The sequence below is a fragment of the Drosophila mojavensis genome, unplaced genomic scaffold (genome assembly GCF_018153725.1).
Source record: "Drosophila mojavensis isolate 15081-1352.22 unplaced genomic scaffold, ASM1815372v1 contig_36, whole genome shotgun sequence".
Lineage (NCBI taxonomy): Eukaryota > Metazoa > Arthropoda > Insecta > Diptera > Drosophilidae > Drosophila > Drosophila mojavensis.
Window position 1 is genome coordinate 378,346 of NW_025318858.1, and position 24,828 is coordinate 403,173.

The 24,828-nt window shown below is 42.2% G+C and overlaps 1 protein-coding gene across 9 annotated transcripts in view; it reads left to right on the forward strand.

Moving 5' to 3' along the window:
• The first annotated feature begins 4,015 nt into the window (after positions 1–4,015).
• LOC6575572 (slowpoke-binding protein) overlaps positions 4,016–24,828 on the forward strand; it is a 34,768-nt gene continuing 13,955 nt past the window's right edge. For 6 of the 9 annotated variants that reach the window (XM_044009032.1, XM_015164717.3, XM_015164722.3 and 3 more), the window contains exons 1-2: positions 18,129–18,205; positions 23,724–24,280. In XM_044009032.1, the coding sequence (XP_043864967.1) occupies positions 18,200–18,205; positions 23,724–24,280 (563 nt within the window). In that variant the 5' untranslated portion in view covers positions 18,129–18,199. Of the gene's footprint in view, positions 4,143–4,708; positions 4,924–16,873; positions 16,958–18,128; positions 18,206–22,678; positions 22,724–23,723; positions 24,281–24,828 lie in introns of those variants that run through there. The other 3 variants (XM_044009033.1, XM_044009034.1, XM_015164721.3) reach the window with 3 other exon arrangements.

A 24,828-nucleotide genomic window follows, 5' to 3' on the forward strand; every position in this document is an offset into this window, starting at 1 on the left:
GTATATTTGTTAAAGAAAATCTGCTTATCTATCGATGTTCTGAAGCGTCCTTATCGGCCAATGAGCCAATCCAAGCGACAATTTAACCAAGTGTATATAACTAGCCATATAACGCGCCAATGAGTCACTAATTGTCGTTTGGGATGTGAGCACATATCATCCAGCTACGCCTCTGCTAATTACTTACATTCAGCACGGCCTAAATGATGCCATAATCCAGCTGAGCTTATTGCGAAATTGAAGTTTGTCACCTCTCAATGGGCAGATCATTTAGCTAACTAGTCTACTCATGATGCTATCAACAAGTCAACTTTAAGGCTGTATATTCCAAAATATATTCCAAAAAACGCGACTCGATCAAATTTTTGACTGGCAGTCAATACTATTTTCACTTAATGAATGAGGACATAAAACTTAACTCTACAATATATCTATGTACTGAATAGAGCATACTTCTTAAAATACGAGCTATATTTTTATATAATCACTGATTCGACATGACTTACAAAATGGATGACATTTCTAATCAATAAAGTAAAGTGTGCCAATGGCTTGATTAATGATCTATTTTCTGCGCAACAAATGAAATACTTTAAGTTATGTATTTCCAAGATATATCGTTGTAAAATCAAATAGTTTCTATAATAATGCTCTCTTTTACACAAAGAAAGTCAATATTAATATTAAACTAGTAATTGATGCATGTTTAAAAACTCGATAAATACTACAAAGTTCAACTGCCGAGACTTTTGGCTGTACTTGCACAACGATTTGTCATAGTGCTTTCTGTTATCTCCACAAATGTCAGAGTCCTAATCATAATGTGCTGTCATTTATAAAAGTCAAAGTTAAATACCTTCGATATGAGCACATAGGCATTTGCGACCATGAAAATAAACAAACAGAGAATTTGCAATCGGCTCATAAAATGTTTATGCTGATGTAATTCCCATTGCTATTGTTATTGAATCTAAATCTTTATCTCAAAGTCCCCCCTCTCAAAGAGAGATGTAGTACAAGAGAAGGAGAGAGAAAGAGAGAGAAAGAGAGAGAAAGACAGAGAGAGAGAGAGAGATAAAGAGATAGAGGGAGAGAGAGAGAGATGGCAGATATGTATATATAGAGAGAAAGAGAGAGAGAGACAGAGATAAAGACAGAGACAGAAATAAAGAGAGAGACATAGGGAGATGGATATACGAAGAGAGGCAGATACAGATATATATTGTATAGAGAGAGAGAGATACAGAGAGAGAGAGAGAGAGAGAGAGAGAGAAAAGAGTATTTTTTGCTTTGAGCTAAAGAACAACTCATCATGAGTCATTAGAGGTAAGAACCGCCTATTCGGTTTCCTAACTATTCATTGTATTCGAAAATAGCTTTAATGCGTTCAGATTAAAGCGCTTGTTCAGCTCATTGTGGAGGCCATCATCATCCCTGATGGCAGATATACGCATACAAAGCAAAGATAAACAACGACTGTATTAAGTTACCCGAACATGATATAACTTAAGAGATATGTTCTAATTTACATCTGTGTAAATCTAAAAAGCAATAAAAATTTTTGGTGATTAAATATACAAACGGATCTTTTTATTTAACAGGGTTTCTTTACTGGGAATCAATATTCTGTTGTTATTGTGTCCAAAATTTGAACGGCTACTTTCAAAGTATCAGGCGAACAAAAATGACTAGCACAATGAAAGTGTTGAAATGTTATTCAACAGAATAATGTTATTGTTCTATTAAATAAAAGTTTGGTAACTGTACACTGTTATTGAACTGTTAACGAATATTTTGCACCCTACTTCTCATTTCTGTGGCCTGGTACTTCAACAAAATATCTATGCGATTTTAGGAAGTATTAGGCTGTCAGAAATGAGTAATAGAGGGAAAAGTATTAGTTAACAGCATATTCGCAGTACACTGTTACCGCACTGTTATTACTCTGTTAAATAACAGTATGGTAAATGAACACTGTTATTGAACAGTTAACTATTTTCAATAAGGACTAGACTGAAATATGTATATTGGTTTTGTGCAATGTTCGTCTCTCTGTCTGTCCGTCTGTTTCTCTGCCTGTATAAATTCAATTTTTTTCGACGCATTTGAACATATCCTTGTGTAAACCCTGAAATTATGAAGTGTAAAAATGTTCCCGATCCGCCCACTATGGCTGTGAATGAATGTGAGCATTTTGCAGTCGGTAACGGTTGACTGCAACGTTCGTATATTTTTCATTTAATATCGATCATGAGTCCCTTTCCAATTCATAAGTAACTTTCAAGATATTTTTAAATAAACATTGTTCATTGTAACTGCCACTGATTTATGGGCAATAATTAATGATGCAACAACAAAACTTACCGTCTAGAAACTGGCTATAATATCTCCCTTAAGAATGGCTTCGCCCCAAGCGTCGTGAGCCAATAACAAATATTCATTCATTGTTTTCCGTAGATAATTTGTGGAAACGTGGCCACACAAATTGCTCTGCGATAAGCTAAATGGAATTTTCAAGTGCTTGAAATACATTTTATTGCTGGACTTCCAGAAATGCGTCTGTTGAGCCATTCAATAGGAAGTTTATCGCTTTTATTTAGCTTTGGGGCATTGGAAGGCGCGCAAGCTGCGAGCTCTACAAGGTCCTTGAGGTCCTTTACACTGAACAAGCTTTCGCATTATGCCTTAAGTAAGTCCTTGGTGTAATGCAACGAACTCGTTTCCATTACCTTCGGCTGCGTTGAAGCACATTTAAGATAATCCACGATCCAGAAAATACGTTTAGCGAAAGTACCAATTTTCGGCTCAATGTTCAACCCGATTCGTGGAATGCATCGAGTGAAAAGATACAGCATTCCACGCTCAATTTAATTATGGAACGCACAATGCCATGCAACAGCAATGAGTCGTGACAAATGCACCAAATATTTGTGTCTGCCGACAAGGTCGGCCATAAATTCAGCCATTGATGATAACGGGGCGTATACGCAATGTTGTCGTGCAAATTGTTTTCGCGTTCGTTTCATGCTGGCCGCCTAAGCAATGTCTGGTCACAGCAAAAGAGAAGGAGAAAGACAGAGCAATACAGAGAGAGACAGAGTGAGAGGGAGAAGCACACACACCCACACTGTGCATGTGTGTGTATGCATTTACTAGCACAAAGTAGCAGCGGCAGCATTGTTTCGATTGTACTGATAAACCCTCCAACGATGTCTTTTTCTCTGCCGTCATCAATGCGCCCCTCGCTATCTTCACCACAACCGCCGGGCACGAAGCACGTTGTTGACCTATATTTGGGCATCAATGAAATGCGAACAGCGGAGCGAACAGGCTGCTTTGGCTGAGTAAAAGCTCTGCGAGTAGCCGCCTGCTTGTTACATAACTGGAAAGCTCAGCGGCAGCAGCAGCGGCAGCAGCAGCACTCACAGAAAAAGAGCTTTTCGAACTGGAAGCGAGTAACTAAAACATTTCACTGCTGACAGAGCAAGTGAGTGCAGCACATGTGCCTTTATAAACATAATAGCAAACGACTCAATGTAATATGAAGAATATATTAATTAATTCAAATTAATTTAATTAATAAACTACTCTGAAATGAAGCCGTTTATATCTCATTTTAAGTTTAACTTTAAGGAACACATTGATGCACGCAGGCAGAAACAGCTGTGTCAGATATCAATGGGACAGCAAAGGAGCAAAGAGCAAAAGTTCAGTTAGGTCATATGTAAAAGCTCCAATTGTTGTTATTCTTGTGCATTCTGGAAATGGCATAGCAAACAGCTGGAGCATTCGAGAGAGCTTGCGAGAGCTTTCGCGCGGAACGAAATGGAAGTGGAACGCAGAATAGATGCGTTAAGCGAAGGCAACTACACTTGGGGAAAGGGTGTCAATGGAAATATAAACTTTATAGATACGAAACGAAAACACACTCGCACGAGGAGGAGCACGACGAGCCAACATCAAATGTCGGGGAACTCGAGGCAACTCGGCGAGGCGAACTTTCCATCAGACTCGAGCAACGCCAACTTTTCAATTCAGTTCGAGTCACGCAACGGAGTGGACGCCTCACTTTTTTCTCTCTCAAGCGGTAGGCGAACGCGCGCTCAACTCAAAACCCAACGTGTTCCAATCCGCACAGATAGGTGGCTAAAGGATATAAAATTTTGTTAAAACTGAAATTGTGCATAGTTTGTGTTTATTATGTTGTGCGGAGCAATATCTTAACTTCTCACGGTCTCTCTCTCTCTGCCCCCCCCCTCCTTTCTTCTGTTTTCGAACATATATATACAGACATTTAAAAATGCAATAAATTATTTAAAGCATTTATTCCGTTTCGCTTTCGCTGCCTTGGTTGCTGGTTGGTGGTGTTGTTGTTGTTTTTGGCATTGTTGTGGCTGTTGCTGTTGTTTTCGCTGCGCTCGCACTTGGCCCATTGGCCCAGTCCCCAGTTCCCGGTCGCATTGCCGACAACTGAGAATTGTTTGCCCATTTGCCTCCAGTCAAAGGCAAAACAACAACAAACTCAGCCCCAACTCTCATCAAGCGAATGCCGAACCGAGCACCGAGCACACTCACCAACGAACACCAAACACCGAACACTGAACTTTGCGCCGTGCTCTGAATCCGCGAGTAAAGGCCACAGCGAGGCGCCATTCATCAGTCGCGCGAGAGCAACTGACCGTCTCTGTTGTAAATTTATCCAAAACAGGTTCTTTTTTGGCTTTTGCTGGAACTGAAACATTCGCGGCACGTCAATTGCAACTGCAACTGCGACTGCAACGGCAACGGCAACGGCCACGGTAGCCCTCAGCCTAGAGCCAATTCGATTAAACAAACGAGAGCATCGAGACGAGCCCCAATAAAGTGTGACAAAGCGAAAGCCGCTCGCTGGCTGCAACTGTAAATACTCCTGCCTGGTTACAGGTGAGTCTCCCCACTTGCTTCGATTGTAATTGTAGTTTCGACTAGGCAGCGCTAACTGACCCAATTGCAGCTCGGCAGGAGCAAAATCAATTTTCTATGTATTACTTACACGCTGAACGGCAGCAAGTAAATAAATCACTAAGCAATATACATATAAACGAAATAAATGAATGGGAAAGTACATGAATAAGTAAATATTATAAGTAAATATATTAAAAATCAATTTGAATTCCAACTTTAATAAACACTCGTTAGCTATATTGAAAATATTTTGTAGAAATTATTAATTCTATCTTTGACCTTTTCACTCTGACCCAAATCGTCAAGCTAAGTGGCTGGAATGAAAAACTTTCTAGAATTTGTTGACAAAATCGTGAAAAAACAAATATCATATTAACTTAATCATGATTCCATACTCTCTAATTAAGATTCATATATCAAAGAATTAGCTTAGAACATTCAGGAAGTGCTTCATTATATCCTGGGAAATCGCTCAGCCAGCTGGTTAGGTCTCACATTAATATGAATATGCTCTATTTCTAAATTGAGAATATTAATTGTAGTTTAAAAGAAAACAAGCCAAGAAAGACTGCCCTTTCGTTGACAGCGCTCAATGCATTAGGCGTGCCTACCTTGACTCTTCTACAAAATCGAGTAAATATTACTTGCAAAAAATCAAGATAAGTTATTATCAGAGAAAATCAATTGCTTGCCTACAAGTCACATTTTCATTCGAATCAACTTCAACAACTTCATCGTGGGTCACCTTGTCAGGTATGCTCTGCTCATAAGGGAATTTTTTCTTCTGCATCGCACATCAATGAAAAAGTTGACTTGACTCTGTCAGCATTCGCAAGCTGCAGTTCAGCCTGTAAAGTATTATGAGTACACACTACGCATACGCCCCGATGCACGCAGCGGAGTTCAGCTGGCATGAGAGGTCAGCGCAGTACTGGAGCCGAGTTTAATGCGAGACTTCCTCCAGTAAGACAACTGAGACGCATTAGTCAGAGATGGCGTCTTTTGGCTTTTAGTTGCTCGTCTCTCTAACCCTCGAGCTGCACGCCTCAAATGCTTTGAATGCCCTTTTGGAATTCCTTAACGGGCAGTGCATTGTGCTCAAGGACACAATCAGCAGCAGTTGCAGTCGAGAGCCGGGCTACGTGTTGGCTGTGCTTTGTATTCCACGCACCTAACGATTGCAGTCTTCGTTGCCGAAATACACATTCTTCAAAGTCCAGAATTTTGTTGTTGAGGTCTTTGGCAAGTTTTTTGCTGAAGCTCAGGAAAAGCGGAAAACGCACCATTTGTTGTTGTTATTCCTTGCTTTGCTTTTGTTTTGATTTTTCGCATTCTTTTCGCACAAACATTTTTATTCGATTTGATTTGATTTGATTTTCGCTTTTGCTCTATGTTTCTTCGTTTCATTTGTTTGATTTGATTTGTTTGTTAATTTTAAATGGAAAAAAATAAATCGATATTTTCTCTGCGTATGGGAGAGGGATTGTGGGAGGTGGGTACTTGAGGGAGGCTTCCAAAAATAAAAGAGAATAATAATAAGAGATGCCGAACTCGAGGCCCACTTACAACAACACTTACATGCGCCCAAGTGTCGCTGCCTGTGCGTGGGCGTGGCAACTAGGAGTATTTATGACATTTATGCTAATTATGCCAGAATGCCTCAAAAAGAAAGAAAGCCCATCGAATGGAGCCACAGACACAGCGCATTGTCCTAGCAGACAGTAAACAGCTACAATTTGGCTTGAGTCTGTCTTCACGGCGTATACATAATATTTGCTATTTCGGTTTATTCCCGGGAAAACTCGGCGTGGCCATAAATTGCTTGTTAAAATGCAAAGTTGACAACGAAAGCAAAGCGAGTCGCGCTTAAGCACAAAGACTCTGATATATTGTGACAAGAACAAATATATCTGTAAACAAGCTGAAATCTCTTTACGTGATTTTCTTTCTTCTTTGACTGCGGATTGATGGCGAGTCCTCCATGTCCTCCACATGGTATATATGTGTATGTATATGCACAAGTGTCTATGTGCTAGCAGGCCTATAATGTGGGCTGTGTGTATCCGATATCAGATATCGAGCCCCAACATGTTCTAAGCAATAAAAACATGAGATATTAGCAGAGTTTGCAAACTACACAATATAACAAAGAAAGGTATTTATATAAAGTGTATTATAAAAACGGAATTGTTTTTCTTTTGTTGAATCTAATTATTTAGCATTCTGCATATATTTGCATGCTAAGTCGACACTAAAACCTACGAGGCGATATGAGTGGGTATATTTAGCACAAATTTCAGTAACAGAAAAAGGCAGAAAAGGCGTGTATATGAACGTATATACACATATATTGTGGCATTCATTAGATATGTATATATCCCTTGCAGGTATCTCGTCAGACATAATTAGTTCCCTGAATACATCACATTCATTTGGTTGTATCAAGCCAGTAGTTTGCATCTGGTGGTGCTTAATAGTGAATAAAATATGTACAGATAGAAAATTCAACACGTTTTCTATAACAAACTGCCATTTAGTTGGCGCTTGCCACACCCATGCACGCCCCACACAGAGAAGTGGCCCACATACGAGCGGCAAAGGGCCGAAAAGGAATGGCCAAAGGAGAAATGTGGGCAGCCTTTGACCTTTGTGACTATGCGAAAAGCGAAATAAACAAACAAATGAAAGTAAGCACAAAATAAATCCGCCTCTAAAGCAAAACAAAATGCCACAGCCAACGAGCTGGGTGTGGGCGCTGTCTGTGTACCTAGGTGAGATTGCGACTTTGTGTAAAAGAGTGGGCGGGGCCTGAAACATGAACTAATTCTTAGCATTAGGAGAAAAGCCAAAATACCAGTCTTTACGTACGTCAGAGCACACACAGAGCAGCAACGTCCAGAGGCCAAAGGGCGGGCCACATAAATCTCATATGAAATATGCTGTCAAATAATTTGCTCAAGCTAGCTTGGCTACTAGATAAGCACAAACTTAAGAGTTTGTTCTGCCGACTCAAGTACGGCGTGGGTCTCATAACGATACAAATTCTAACGAACATGTGATGAAGATCTGGGAGTTCGCTATCCGGGACTGACCGACTGTAAAGTACTTTAGGCCTGAACTAAACTGGTCTTTGAACAAAACAATCTTCATTCAAAATAATTAATAAGAGTTTTTCTAATTTGCAAACCAAATATTGTAAGCACAAATCCCACGCAGCCCAACCCACAAGAATATTCAAGCGGGTTTGCTTGTGCGTGTGTGTGCGTATGTGTGTGGGCGTATTATGTATTATGACCTTTCAAGTGTTTCCGTTTAACGGTAAAAGCTCTGATGCCAGCGCTACGAATATGCTAATTTCTAATGTCAACAAATTGACGGATTGTTTGATCCTCCCCAAAGACAAACAAACTTATAATTTATGCAAACTTTAAATAGATTTCAGCGCAACATATTTATGCAACCGATATGTGGTAATCAATATTTGCGAAATTTTTTAAATACGCCTTATGTGTGTGTATGTGAGTTCGTGGGTGTGTGTACATATATGTACCTATATAAAGTATTTCACATTGTTTCTAATAATATAACACGGTTGCCGTTACTTTATTAATCTGGCCTTTGGATATCATATGAACAGACAGAGAAGACTAAGAGAGACAGGTTGACCCTAATCAATTATTAACTTGTATTATAATAAACAAATTGGGCACAAAACCAATTTACCCTATCTACAATTACCTGTTTTTTATATCTGACTTTATATGTGTTAGCAGCAAAATGAGGCTCTTGAGAGAAAATAAGTGGCATAGCAAATCAATTAAGTTGCACCTAAAGGCTTAAGCTATGCAAAGTATCTGAGAGAATCACAACAATTGCAAAGTCAATTAAAATCTGTCAATTTGAATTCCAAATTGAATTGATTGCATTGCCTATTTGGGGCATAAACTACATATTTGCGCATAATGAAGTAATTATGTTCGAAATTCTGTTTACTTATGTAATCCACACTCAAATGGCCATGCAATGAAATCAGTTTTTGTAGTGCTTATTCATAGAATAAGTTGACTCTGACTATTGACAACGACAACTTCCGATTCCGAAACTGGATATAAATTGCATTTCCGATGCACTTAATCACAGATTTACAAATGTCTAGATGCAAATGCACACACACATGCCCCCCGCACACACGCACACACATGGCTAAATGTGTGTAATTATAAATTTAACACAGCATAATAGCATTTCCCCTTCAACGCACGCAACAGCAATAACACTAGCCGACAAAATATAGCCTGTATAATAATTACAGCTAAACCAAATATAACATCAGCAAAACTAATTGTACTGTTAAGTACAAACTGTTAAGTACAGGATTTTAATACTATGTATGTTAAAAAGTAGTATTATTATTAAAAAACTGCAACGATTCTTATTGAAGTTGCTCTTCTACCCTTTGATCGAATATCTGAATTCAATTCCATTATTGTGTATATAACATTTCTAACTCTGATGCTCGCCTACTCCGAAATCGAACATCTGATGGAAAAGCTATTGCCCGACTTGGAGTTTGCGGAATACATACGCCCTGTTGCACAGTGTAATCGCAATTGCTTGCATCTGGGAGTCTCATTTATTTATTGGCTGGCTATCAAACTGACCACCGGGCAGGGGATGTTTAGAAGCCCGTTGGGTGCACCACAGTCGACTGGGTAAATATAACGCAAATTTCCGCGCCGGCCAGCATCAGATGCGACTTCGTCGGCTAGGGTAGGTGCTGAAGGACATTGTCAGTGGGATCCCTGAATGGCTCTGTTCGCTGGCTGCTGCGGTGTGATGACATTATAGCGCTGCTTTCTCTGTTTCAGTGTTTCTGTGTGTTTATGCTGCTTTTGGCCTGTGGTGCGGCTTAACAGCTAATGGACTCAAATTGTCCTCGTAGTTCCGCTTTGCATATCCGCCCACTCACCCTCTCCCTCTGCCGTTCGACTTGTTCTTTTTGTTATTCTGTGGGACTGCTGCTGGGTCAATCAGCGTTCAACGCTTCGAGATTTACCTGGATTTTGTTTGGCTTTCTCTAAAATATCCAACCTGCTCAACAGGTCGTATACGTACTTTATAAACTTTGTTAATTTAAGCTATGAGCATCAGTGCTGACGCGGTCATCTAAGAGAGAAATGTTGTAAAAATAGAGCTGGGACTCGAACTGCAACCGCATCGGCCATCCTGCTTAGCTCTAATCTGCATATTCAGAGCCCTTCACTTGAGCTCCAAGCCTCGTTAGCTGTCACAAAGGCAAACGGATTCAGGCAAAGCGCATTTAGAGCACACAGACACGCTGCACACACATACACAGAGATTGGCTGGATACCGGTGGAGGTGGAGGCTTAGATATAGATAAAAGTATCAGCTGACAGTTATCTGGCTGTGACCCACATATTCATGCTCGACAGGGCTAAGGCATTGGCTTGACAATTGATGTATGCACAGCGCTGACCCAGAGGTCTCTTGCCCCACCCACGCCCACACACACACACAGACATTCACCAACATATACATATGCAAATTTGGGTGATGTTGTAATATCTGGCATAATTACTTATACACAAGATAATGGAACGGAATGCCCCCAAGACAGAAGCCAACGAATATTCATTTAAATAATCCTAAGCACAAGCTGCAGACGGAATTAACTTGGCTTTTACTCTCGCCGTTCGCTTAGAGTGCGGAGTCCTACGCTTGGACGCATTCAAATCGCATTTAATTTTGTATTTTAATTCCCTTTTTTATGACTTTTGTTGATGCTGCCCCCTGCTGAAGCATTTTAAGATACTTTTCGCTTTTATTGGCATATTTTAATGTGCTGTAAGTCTTAGTTATGTGAGTAGAGCGCGGATGATAATACGCATTGGAATTCAAGCCAACTCGTTCCACTCGCAATTTAAGAAGAAAACAGATTATTGAGCAGAGTCTTCTTGTTGTACCTCAAAGTCAATTATAATTATTTTTCTTCTGCCCTGTTGACCTCTATTATCCACATATAATAAACTCAATTTAGGAACCTTTCAGCGATAGTTAATTATTATCCTGCATGATTTGTACTAAACACGAGCAGGCGATAGTGTTCGGCGATAGTGTTTTAGAGAAAATTTGGACACTTTGCTCGAGCATTGAAACCCATCAAACGATCGTTGGCTCAGCATAATCCGCCTAAGTAAGGAATAGAGAGGAATGGAACAAATCAGTCTTCATAATAACTTTAGGAATTTATGCCTCTTACAAAACCGAGCTCATTGTGAACAAATGATTGTAGTATATGGTAACAGAGAAGCCATGGCAGAGCCCACAAAGTACTGTAAATATATAGATTTTTGAATATGGCGACGAGTTTTGTCGCTTTATGTCCGTTTGTATGAAAGATGGGAGTTTGGGAACGACAAGAAAGAAGAAACTTGAAGGGATCCACGAATATTCCTGAGGTGTACGCAATCTTCGCACTGTTTAGGCCATCTTTTAGACGAACACTCCCCAACCTGATTCTCTATTCCAAACTAGAAATGTATCATAACGATAGCGATAAAGCAAAAACTTCTACTTATTCCGCAAGGCATTTGCATGGTTCAGCTGACAGCTGCACGACATCTGCAACCAATCAAAAGTAATTAGAATTTCTGCAATTATTCAGAGTCCGTGCAATTTAAGCTGAGCATGATTGATGTCCCGGAATGCAGAGCCTGAATAGCTGACACACTTAAAACAAAAGCGATGACATCTGTCAGCAGCCTCGTTGTCGCACATAAATAATCAATGCCAACAATTACGGACCAAATGCGCGCACAATTGACCATTGTGTTAGCTGAGCTCAGTATGGGGATAGACGTTATCTGTCTTCCTCTTATCCCCCACCTCTGACTATTTTAGTTAGAGATTAAGAGAGAGAGAGAGAGAGAGAGAGAGAGAGAGAGAGAGAGAGGAAGAGAGTGATTGCCTGCAGCTTCGCTAATTAACTGACGGGAAATGTGTTCTAACCGTCAGCCGGATTCAAGTAATTAATCTTTTTACCGGCCCCTGTTCCCGGGTGAAGAGAAAGGGAACTAGGCGCGCATTTCGATGCGAATTCAGCCGGCTTCCTGGGCCGCTAGCGGCACTGCCAGCGCCATCGCCATCGCCAGCTCTAGCTGGCCGAAAAGTGTGTCAGGGACGGCGAGGAGGATATCAAGTCCTTGATAAACAGCGCTTGCAAATTAAATACAAATATATGTGACGATGTGACAGCTCGAATCAAAAGCAAAATTTAAAAATAAAAATAAAGCCCAAACTGAAACTGAAACTGAAACTGGAGCACGCTTCCTCAAACACCCAACCGAGCGGTTGGCAAACAGAACCTCGCAGCAGAGCAAACAGATGCAGACTGCGGACTGGACGAAGTATGGAAAATATTTTGTTACTATCTAGTTCGCATACACTGTAAACAATTTTAGTTATTTGGTGGCAAATTCACCGATTTTATTGCATTTCATGCGAGACCCTCGCAGCTTTTCAATTTTGGCAACAACAAAAATAAAAGAAAACAAAACGAAATCAGCAAATGGAACGGGCCGAGTGGAGGACTGACTGAAGTATTGTCGGTCTGTCTGTCTGTTTGTTTTTTTGCCGTGTCATAAAATAATAAAAATGTGTGGGGCACACATTGCGAACTCAAAGCGATTTCTGCGGAATTCAATTTCGTGGGCTGCAAAAGCGAAAAAAAAGACAGCGAAAAGAAAGTAAGTGAATCCAACCATAACAAAGCCACAACGAACAGCGTCAACAAGGACATGAGGCGCCAGCAAACTGCCAACCGCAGCACATGCGAGGCAGGGCGTGGCGAGGCGGGAGACGAGTGGCGACTAAGGCCGCTGACAGGCAAAGCTGACGTTTTAATGAAAATAAATTTGATCAACACTCTGCTGGCTCCCCGTGAGTCGCGGCTCACGAGAGTGCTCGATGGCGATATCTGTGCCGCCAGCTCTTCCACTCGTATTATTTATTGTTTGTGGCAAATAGCAAATCAAATCGAACATAAATATTACTTATTTTCTATGAGCCCAGCAAAAAAAGAGCTGAGCTTACTTTCAATCAACTGCAGCCAGCTTGTGGCCTGTGGCCTGTGGCTCGTGGCTCTTGGATTGTGGATTGGGAAAGACCACAAGAGCCTTTGGTCTGCTTCAAAAGGTTTCCACTTGAAGCTTAAAGGTTCGACGCGGCCTTCGTTTCACTGGTTGCATTGTGCAATATGTTGAGAGCCGACATACCATTACCATTACAAATGCCGCATTCTGTACACTGTGTGCGGAGAGAGAACGGGCAGCCTCGAATGCATAACACTCGGCCAGCTAGCTAAGCTGGAGAACATATTTGAAGCCGTACTCTGCACAATGCAAAACTAATATACTCTCTTTGCTTGCTCACTTTGTGAATATGCATAAAATGATATGCATGTATAGAAATAAAAGCCCCGAAAGCTCGTGGCTAGCAGCTGCCGTTGTGGAGCCTTTTAAATTTACGAGCTCGCACATATACATACATATATATGTATGTATATATCGACACAAACCAAGCGAAGTGCCCGCCGGACGATGGTCAATGGTTGGTTGGTTGGTTCGCAGGCTGGTTGGTTGGTTGGATGGCTGATGAGACACAGGATGGTTACCACCTGCACTTCCGTTGCTGCTGCTGCTGCTGCTGTTGCTGCTGTTGGCATTGCCATTACCTGTGCCTGGGCCTGGGCTCCACTGTATGGCTCCCATGCTCTTTGCTTTTATTACATCCGGCAGATGTTGTGGACAACGTGACGGTACCGTGCCCGAGCCGGAGTCAGAGTCGGATTCAAAGCGGCGAGTGTCACGGCTGCGTCATAGCGACGAATTCCGTGCCCACATCCGTGGCAGGTCGACGTGATTAGCACCTGGCCATTACCGGTGGGCCCGACAATAAAATGGCATTTCAAATCGTCGCTTTTACGGGATGTGCTCGGCAGTTATCACAACAAATTCGGGTCACTCGGGCCACAGCTGGCCAGCCTATTCGTCACGCCCACTCGTCCAAGCATTGACCTGCCCCACATTGGAGCTAACACAGAGGCAGAGGCAGAGGCAGAGGCATCTGCTGCCCTAACCTGTGCTACCTCATAGGTGTTTTTGTGTATTTCATTCACTTGGGCAGCAATCAATTTCACTGATTGTCAATTCATGATTTCAATAATCTCTGCGATTCGCCTTTCGTATATCCAATTACACTGTGTATATGCATGTGCATGTGTGTGTGTGTGTGTCGATTGAGTTTAATAGAATTTACATACTTTTTTATGGCAACTGCCGGCGTCCATTTTCCGTGCAGACTTGTGCGGAACTGACAAGCGGCCGAGACTTGTTTATTTCATTTTCATTTGCATTTACATTTCACGCTCACGTTTCTGCCTGGCTCGCTTCTGGCCATTTCTCATTGCCACGGCCATTGCCGTTGCCATTTGTTTTCTTCTTTTTCGAAAATGTTGCAGCCGGAAGTGTGTAAACTTGAATTTCGCCTTGATTCTAAAAGCAAAGCTCAATACTCGCACTCGACTGCGCTGGACACCTCTTCAGACAGAGATGCACTAGGCTTGGAGGTCAACTATTATTACATTATGCATTACTATTCATATACATATATATAGACACACATGCATGTAGACATGTAAGGAAACATACTCCTCCAGCTATTTAATTATTGAGAATCGCATAGAGAGGCAATAGCTTACTCTAATAACTGTTAATTTTTTAATTACTAGGTCTGTATTCCGTTAAGGGAATACGCATATATACGCATGTGTATGCATACACACAAATACATCTGCATATTTATAAATACATGAAAATGAGTATTAAGGTACATCAAAGAGGGAAGGTAAAGCGTGATGGAATGTTAGACGATACGTGTTTCATTTGAATGTTGGTTCGTGAATTGCCCACATCAGCTCAGCTTAAGCCGCCGTTGGCATTATTAAATGGGCCTCTTAGGGTGCACTTAACTCAATTTCAATGAATGTCGCAGCCCTAATAAAGCACAATTAATGCCAAATTAAATGAGTGCACATCAAGACGGCGTTAATTTATATAATTAACTAATTGTTTAAACGTAATGCGGCGCTAACAGTGCACGGAATTCAGCAGTTTGTTACGACAACGACAAAAAACTTTCAGCCACACACAACTTGTGGGAAACGAACCACGAACGAAACACGCAACCAAATGTGTGCCATACACATACACACACGTACACATACACAAAAGTATAACCATCAAAATGTATGTTTGAGGCAGACGAAGGCAAAGCTGCTTCAGCTGGCAGCGGGACAAATCACGCTGACTGGCTCAACATGACAGCCAGCTGATGATAAATGAACGCACACACTCAACACACGCCAAATGTGGCGCACAGTTTCGGTCGGTCAGCTGCACTTGCCACTTTCCACTTGCCACTTGCCACAGAGTCGATTTTCCAGCAGACGTGCGGCTTACGCGGTGTATTAGTAATTTACTTGGCGTGCCAAGCAGTTCAGTTCATGTCTGTGGGTGTGTGTGTCTGTGGTCTGTGTGTGTGTGTGTGTGTGTGTGTATGTCATATTATTGACATTTTTATTAGGCCACTTTTCGCTCATAAAGCAAACTTGTTAATTCGCGCCATATGCTTTTCACACGCCCCGCCCACTCGCTGCGGGCCACCTTCTCGTCGATCCATTATGCTTGGCTGTGAATAACGGTTTACAACTTGATGCAAATGGCCACCTGGGGAATGGCATGTGCCTGCCCTGGCCTGGCCCGCGTGCCTTTGCCATCGACTCGAACGCCATTTGCTGTCAATTCAAATGCCGCGGCTCGTTGTCAATTGCTTTCAGTTTACATGAAATTGGATTGTTAACTTGACCTTTATATTCATGTACATATATACATATATATATTTGCCTAAGGAAACTTATGAGGGGAAATGGAATTAAGTAAATTCGAGTTCATTTTGACATCTCTGCACACATCTGGCTGTGTAGAGCCGGGGCAAGCGAGGCTGATTGACAGCTTGAATGGCTGTCGTGTTCCAGCGAAGCGTCAACGTGTCCACTGTTCAAAAGTTCAAAGTTCAGGCGCGTGCCGAGCACTCGATGCGCCGGGATACAGAGCCGAGAGAGGGTCTACATGACTGGCATTTCAGAGACTAAATCAACAGTTTGCCATTTGCTCAGCTGGCAGCCCACGTGTTGTGTGCAAATGCCAAACGGCAAGCTGAAACCATTTCAGTAAATCAAAAATTCAACAACTTCCCCCACAGCCCTGGCAATTCCTCCCCCTCCGCTCGGCCTGTCAGGCCGGGTCGGCTATGCTGAGCTATGCTATGATAATTTCCCTGGCAAAGGGCACTGAAAAACTCTATTGAGTAGGTTCTCGTAAATCACAATCTCCCATGCCCACGCCCACTCACACTCCCACCAGCCTGCCTACTTCGATATGCTCGCTCAGCTGGACGTCGTCGTCAGCCCCCGCAGGGTCGTCTCGAAATTAAGTGCTCTTGAAATATGATGAAGGAAGCTAATCTGTCGGCTCATTCAATCAATGGCAGCCCGAGCTCACACTTTGCCAATTATGTTCGGTAAAACAAATCAATGAAATCTAATGAGTCGAACAAGTACGTAGCGCCAGCAACTTGGCCTAAACTAATTTGGCTAGCATACTTCCGAGCTACATAAGAGAGACTTCCTGGAAATCCTCTTACCTAACAACTATGCAGAGCTACAAGCACAAAACTTTTTCAAGTTCAATTAAAAAAGCCCTGCAAGTGCACCTATTAAAAACCAAATCATTTGATGAGTAAATTATTTGTTTTCTAATCAGCATTTTTCTCTTCCCAATTCACATTTCAGCCGACCCACTGTGACGTGCATAAATGAAAGGAACGTGCGATGCAACTGAATCCAAGCAAACATACTGAATCGCACTACTGGATTGTAAGTACCGTAACTTCAATAGCCTTGAACTCTGCTCTCGAAAAGCACATTTTCAATAGATTATATATATATATATATATATATATGCGAGAGTAGTCTGAAACATTTGCGAACTAACAAAAATATGAGTCGAGCTAAGGCTCTTCTTCCGTTATACAAATCATCCCTCATATTACTTGGAAAGTAAATAACCTTCTTGTCTTATTTTATCTTCTTTTAATTGAAATTTATTGTAAAACAGAGGATTACCCGCCCGGCTCCAGTCTTTCCTAATTCCTTTGCCAAAGTGAAAATGCAGCCCACAGCAATAAAAAGTCTGACGTCTTCCCTGCCCGTGCTCCACCTCCTGCTCCTCGCCCGCTCCTCCCTCGTCGTTTAGCGTGCCACATCCCTTCACACATTCATCTAGCTTGGCAGCCTGCCATTTTCAGATGAACTTAGACCAGCAAAATGGCAGAGACAATGGCAGCCAACGATAGGATTTTATTGTGCTGAAATTGTTGGAAAATCACAAATTGCCGAGTAACATGCTGCCAAGTGCCAGACCGCCATTATGGTTTCATTTACTGCATTTCTCATGCACATGCGTCTCTCTCCTCACGGAAATTACAGCCGAAGCTGAGCGCTCTCAGAGGGCAATGCACTTAATTAACTGCTTCAAACTTTCTGTGCGCATTTATCCCATTAACAGGGAGAAAGAGAGGGAGAGAGAGGAAGAGAGAGAGAGGGAGAGGGAGACATTTTTATCTCGGTCGGTGCCGAACTTCAATTAATAAATCATCCGACTTGGGCAACGTGAATGGACAGCTTTCTACTGATTTTTATGGCCATGTCACACATTGACCCAAAAATCCAATGCATTTGACATCGTCGTCCGCCAAATTGATGATCTGACCAAACCAGACCAGACCAAACAACACCCAGCCTCAAAGGTCATCGGGAGAGATTGCTTTAAATGTATCGAATGATTGAAACCTTTTCCAGCTAATCCCTCTATCGGCTCCCCCCATTGTTCGCAAATCCTTCAAGTGACCAAAATGACATTTGACCTTTGACATCAATTAAATTAAGATAAGATTCAAAAAAGTGTGTTTCATTAACCATATTCAATTCACTTATAGCTCTTTCTATGAATACCATTTATCATTCGATTACCTTTGCTTTCTTTCAGACCCTATTTTGGTGTGCCTTGGGAGGTTTGATATTAGGTGGAATCGTTGTCATTTCATACTGGATAAGACGATGCAGGTATGTAGACGTCTCTGGTCATTGCAGCAATCTACTTTCCATTCAAAATGTGAATTCTCAACGAGCTTGCAACGAAAACAAATGAGACTTATCCAATTAGGTCGGCCAAGCAACCCATTCGACGCATTTTTTACGGCCTGCCAAAGCTAAACGGTTGTTGGTCTTTCAGATATATTATTATATTGTAGCACTAAGCCATGCAGCACGTGACTGTCAAAGAGCCAAGTGCAAACGGGCAGACAACGTGCAGGCGGGTGCTGGGTAGCGGGTAGCGGGTGGTGGGTGGCGGGTGGAAGAGGGAGGTCTATGAATACGACTTTGCAGTCCACGTGGCATTCAAAGACAGCCAAGATATGAGTGAGCTCTCGGATGGGCGGCCCGGGGGACTGGGGGTCTGTCGGACTGGGGGAGTGGGGAGGCGATGTCGACATTAGAAAGACAAAGGCTAAACAGAGAAAGCCAACTGAATAATTCAAGTCGGCAATTGGACTGCCTGCGAAACAATTAAGTTAATGATACAAGGTCACTGGAAGTGGGCACAGGGCGCAGCCCTCTTTCAAAAAATGAAAATGAAAATGAAAATGAACACGAGAAAGAAAACAAAAATCAAGCAACTGGCCGAGCAAGAATGACGCAGTTGACATTCAAGGCGTGCGGCGCGGGGTGAGCGGGGCAGGACGAGCTGTGTATGGTGACCACTAAGAGCGACGCCGAGGGGCCTATTACGATAGTTGGCGCCAGTTCGTCCCTACACAGCACAACATAACACTACACTACACTACACGGCACACCCATACATATATACATAAAATTTTATTAAAGGACAAACGCACAAAAGGACAACGAACATCGGGCAACGGGCAACTGGCAACTGGCATCGGGCATCGGGCATGCCTTAGTGTGTTGCGTGCCTGTTGGTGTGTTGCGTGTGTGCTTTTGATTCCCATCGGCGGGCTGTTTATGTCGATTCGGTTTGTAAGTGTCTTCCACGCGAAGTGAAAGGCCAAACGCGGCGTATACATATATACAAATGTCTACAGTTGTGTATGTAAAAACTTTTCCAATTTCCATATGGAGCACCCACAGAGAGCGAGCGAAAGGAAGAGAGGGAGAGGGAGAGAGAAAGGAAACAGCAAAACAGAAAACAAACAAACTGAAATATTTGCATACAAACGAATGTCCTGCGACCGAAATGTGAACATGTGTGGCTCTATAGCTATGACTGTGGCTGTGGCTGTGGCTGTGGCTATGGCTATGGCTGTGGCGGCTATATAGTCGGAGTCGTGGTCAAAGCCGATGGTCAACAGAGGTAAACAGTCGTTGAGCGGGTCATGATTAATGTGTCACGAGCGAGTTTCATTGCCACCCACAGCTGTCGAGAGACAAAGCACAGTGGGCGAAATTGACACAAAAGGTGCAGACACGAGTTCTACAGGACATTTCTCTGTTTCAAGAAAAGAAGAAATAAAATGAAGAGAGCAAAAGACAAATGCAGCAGAGCCACTTTCACTTTAATGTAAGCCTCGATAGCGTCGAACTTTTGACTAACTAATGTATTCCTAATGCCAGTTGAGTCAAACTTTTCCGATTGTTTATCTGGGTGACTCCCACACTATCGCCACAATCGATCAAAGCAATTAAAACTGTTTTACCCCACTATGAAAAGTGTCATGATATATGGGACATCATTAGACCATCGTCAAAGAGCAGACCAAGCTCAAGTGCTCGAACAGGAGGGGGCACAAATGGGAATAGGAATGGAAATGGCAAGAGCACGAGCAAGAACGAGACCGAGACCGAGACCGAGAGCAATAGCAGTAGCGAGAGCAACATGAGTCGCTTGGAAATTGTCATAAAAATTAAAAATCAATTTTTATAATCCAGTTAGAAGGGGCCGACAGAACGGGCCAATACCAAAGCAAAGAAACCAGCGGAGGCAACGATACCTTGTTCTGATATGAGGCACGCAAGCATATCGTACACACACACATGCACACTCCTAGCAGCAGTAGTAGTAGTCAGGCAGACTGGAATAAAGAATTTTTCATACTTTTGCGCTTTAACCGAAACGATGTTGAAATTTAGATTCATTAACAGACGACCCAACGAGCCGCGTGGCCGCGTTTTTTTTTAGCTCCGGTTGAATTTTCACGTGTTCGTGTTTATAGAGCGACAAACTGAAGAGTGAAGACTGAAGGCGACGCCACGTTCGGTAAAGTAAAGTGGAACCAAAGAGTTTAGCCTCGATACTCGCGCTGGTCTCCCGTCCGACAATGACAGCTTCTATACTGATGCGATCCTTCGACGTGCAGCTCTGAGCGGGCCGAATATTCAAAGGACGCGCAGGTGCTAATTTTGATGTGTCGGGTGTTTCTCTATTAAGCCAAATTGCGTTCGCAGCTAATCACCGCCCGGGCAAATGAGAGTTTGTCTGCCCTTGCCCACAGCACGACCAACTATCGTTAAATTTGATGTGCAATTGAATTTTTGGCCTTTGACGCTTTCGCTGGCTGTCAGAAGTTGGCTTCAATGCAAGGCTGAGAGACTGAGAGGAATGCGCAACGCATCTCAAATGGATGACATATAAGTTGCAGCCCCTCTTGGCAGAGTGGAGTAGAGGGGAGTCGGGAGACTCTGACAGTTCGCCCACAAAAGAAAATAACTCTTGCCCAAGTCCAATGTGAAGTTAGCACGTCTTTCCGTTAGCCAGTGAATGTATATTTCTATATATATAAATGGCTGTCATTAGGTAAACAAAACACCTGCACAGACAACTTTATCGGGCATATGAGCTCTCGCTATTTTTGAACATCGATATGTGACTAAGGCCAACAGTTTCTTAATGCCGCTAAGCTCTGCCATGCCAAGGGAGCATTAGGCCCGCCGATGTTCGATAGTAAATAATTGTAAATAATTCGCATTGGGGCAGCTGCCGCGGCTGACGGGAAGCCAGCGTATTATGATATATAAAACGCTCGTTAATTTTCCATTTCCCGCTCCGCGGCCCGCGAATCGCGTTTTTCCTTGCGCTTCTCTTTGTTGCCATTCCGTGCCAGAAGCAAATTGACAATTTAATTTGCAATAGTACAACGAAGTGACAGGATAATGCAATAATCGTAATGGCTATAAACTCGTATATCTTGACACATCCTTTGCCTTTGACTCCCCCAGCCAAGCAATATGAGCAATTACAACAGTATGAAGAGGGAGCAAGAGGATGGGGGTGGGATTGGACTGGCAAATAGAAATTGATTTGAGAATTTGCCTACCGGCCTGCCTGTCCCCTCTCCCCCTCTCTCTCTCACTCTCGTGCCTCTTCCCACTTGACCTCATGGCAAGACAAGAGCGGGCACTAAGACGGGCCAAAAGAAGGCACACAAGAAAATCAATAAGCCTCAAAAAAGCCAGCAAAAGCCAAAGGCAGTGCAATTGTCGAGCACTTCGCACGCCTGATTAGATAAGCCGCATACACATACAAGGCAGCAGAGGCAGAGGGCGAGTGAGTGGCCTGAATGTTTTGTTTTTGAAAGGGAATACGATTAAATCAACTGACAACAACAACAACGCAAATAAAATGTAAAGCGTAAAATTAGAATTAGACAATTAGACAAATGGCGAAGAATGCCTCGGGCAAGGCACGTGCAAGGCACATGTCGTGGGGCCATGCCATGGGCCACTGTGGGGCATATAGAGCTCAATGTCACACACACACACGCACACGCACACGCACACATACAGGTCTGGGTGGGTGCGGTAAACGGGGCGTATGATTTATTTAAACGTCCATTAAAAGTTCCTGTCACTGTGTTGCCGTTGCCGTTGCCGTTACCGTTACAGTTACTGTTGCAATAGCTGTTGCAATTATTTCTGTTGCTGTGGCTTTTCACTACGAAGGATTTTTGGCCGTGTCGCCATGGCATTCAGCAAAAGCCCCACAGTTTCAAGCAAATGTTTTGCTTTTAGCTGCAAATGCGCTTACTTTTCACACGTCATCCTCCCCACCAGAGCTAAACAATTGGTGTATGCATGTGAGTGTGAGTGGATGTGTAGGTGTATGTGTGCAGTTACACGTGAGCAGTCGAATGCGTAAAATGATATTCTACGAACCTAAGCGCTCTTTGTATAAAGCTGACTTGAAGGTCAACTGAAGAGCGCCGAAGTCAAAAGATCTTGAATAGATATTTACTGTTGTTCTCGAAGCTAAAAGTCCCTTACAAGTCTACCAAAAATTGAGCTTAACATTAACTTGAATGTGAGCTGCACAGCAAGTGAATGCTTTCAAAAGACTCCTCAAATCAGTTTCATCTAAGTTAATTCCTCGATCTCGCGATATCTATACGAGCAGATGTCTCTCACTTGAAATAACTAAACACCAGAGTGAAACTTGCCCAATTCCCTATATTAATTTATGCAATCCACCGAAACTGTTTTCACTATATAATATATAACATTGTAATCGAACTGCAGACATAGGCATCGTGCATTGGACTATTGCAAACTTTGTTGCTTGAGCGATCGGTAGGTAAATCCGCAATTTGCTTGAAGCCAAAACGCCAAATGCCAAAGCCAAAATTGCAATATTCAAACAAAACTTTAAACTAGTCGAGCAAACCACAAAAGTGCATCAAATCGAACAAATGTCTTCAACAATTTTTATTTGCAACGCAGAAATTCACAAAAGTTCAATAATTTAGCAATTGGCTGTGTTTTCACACTACACTACACAGATTTAGTTCCACACGCAAGTTTTAGCAATCGACTCGCTTTTTTGTATACAACTGAATATATATTTATGCAAATATGCAACAAAACCAATATTGGCTGCAAATAATTAGTTTAGTTGATAAAAATTTACGATTTTCGCATGTTATTATTATTTGCCTTCTTTATTCTTATGGCTTTACAAAATTGTGAAAATTTGAACATTTTTGTTTGAGTTGCCGAAATGCAGTTTTTGGTTTCAAATGGCGTACACAAGCGGAAGGCCTTGTCAAATGCTTATTGTGAATGTCATATTCCCATAGTTGAACGCAAGCAAAATATATTTCGTTTACGACAAACACTTTATTTCACACGTTCACACGTACACACGCGCACACGCACACCCACACCCACACACTCACACTCACACACACAGACACAAGCAGACCTAATCAATTGCAGTGCAATTGAACTGTGCTAAATGTGACGTCAAATAGGTGGAGCGACACCTCGAATGCAAATGCAAATGCCAAATGCAGAAATCTTTGATTTTCTTAACGCTTAACTCAGTTTCGTTATTTCGTAAAATTCCCTTTTGTTGCTGTGTTTTTTATTGTAAGAAGTTTGAGAAAACTTATTTATTAAACTGTTATTGCATATGTCTTTCCATTTCTTTTCGCAACTCAACTTTTCGTTCCAAACTACCAACAACAACAACAACAACAACAACATCTACTACTACAAAACAAAACAAACAACAACCACACACAATTTGTTATCGATTATCGATTTGTGCATCCATCCTTGTCGATAATAGGACACTTGCAGTGAAACCGTCGCGCCGCCAGCGCTCCAAAGCCAGGAGCAGGAGCTCATCATCAGCTGCCACCGGCAACAGCAGCAGCACCGCCAGCAGCTACAGCAACTACAGCAGCAGCAACAGCAGCAGCACTACCAGCACCCGAAGCCCGTACAGCCCGCAGTACAGAAAGTCATCACCCGATCACAATCATCGACGTCGTCGTCGACGCATGCTGCAGTGCATCAACTGAAGCAGCAGCAGTCCCTGCCCAATCCACTGCCCCAATTGCAGCCAAACGGCGAGCAGCACCAGCACTCGCATCCGCACCTCCACCACAACCACAACCACCAAACGCACGCCTCCAAGTCCGTCTCCATACTCGTCTACAAGACGCTGAACACGGTCTTCAAGAGCAGCCGCAAGATCATCGTGCGCGTCTGTGAAGTAGCCAGCGCCAAGAAGTCCTTCACCATGTTCAAATTCAACAAAGCTGCGCAGCAGCAGCGGCTCGACAACCGCGCCAGCGCCGTAACGGGACACGATCCGTTCGTCAGGCCGCCGGTGCCGGAAAAGTGAGTTTCCTCAACGACAACAGACCGAAAACCCAATTTAAAAAAAGATAAATAAATCAAAATAAAAATATTGAATAAGAATAATTCAACTAAAACAAGTGTCGCAAAGGCAAAGTCGAAGCTTTGCTTGGATTAAATCCTTAAATATAATCTGGTTTGAATTTAAAAGTCAAGTAATTTAAGAATTTTTAATTATTAAATTAAAGAAAGGACAGGAATGAAAATTAGAATATGTTCTACATTTTATACAATATTAACAGCATTGCATTAGCTAGCACCGTTTTTCTTACGACCCAATGGAGTACATTCAAATCATTCATATTTTAAAAGCTCTGTTTTTCTCAATTTTTATTAGATTATCTATTACTATTTCTGCTTAGATAAAAGATTTTCTACTTTTATAATAGTTTAATGTTGTTAATTATACATTTTTCAATTTGTTTTCCCCCTGAAGATTTTGTACCCATTTTTCGTCATGAATGATGCCCAATACCTAACTGATTCAAAGTTTTCTCTTTTCGAAATTATGGCAACTCTCATAATTTTAT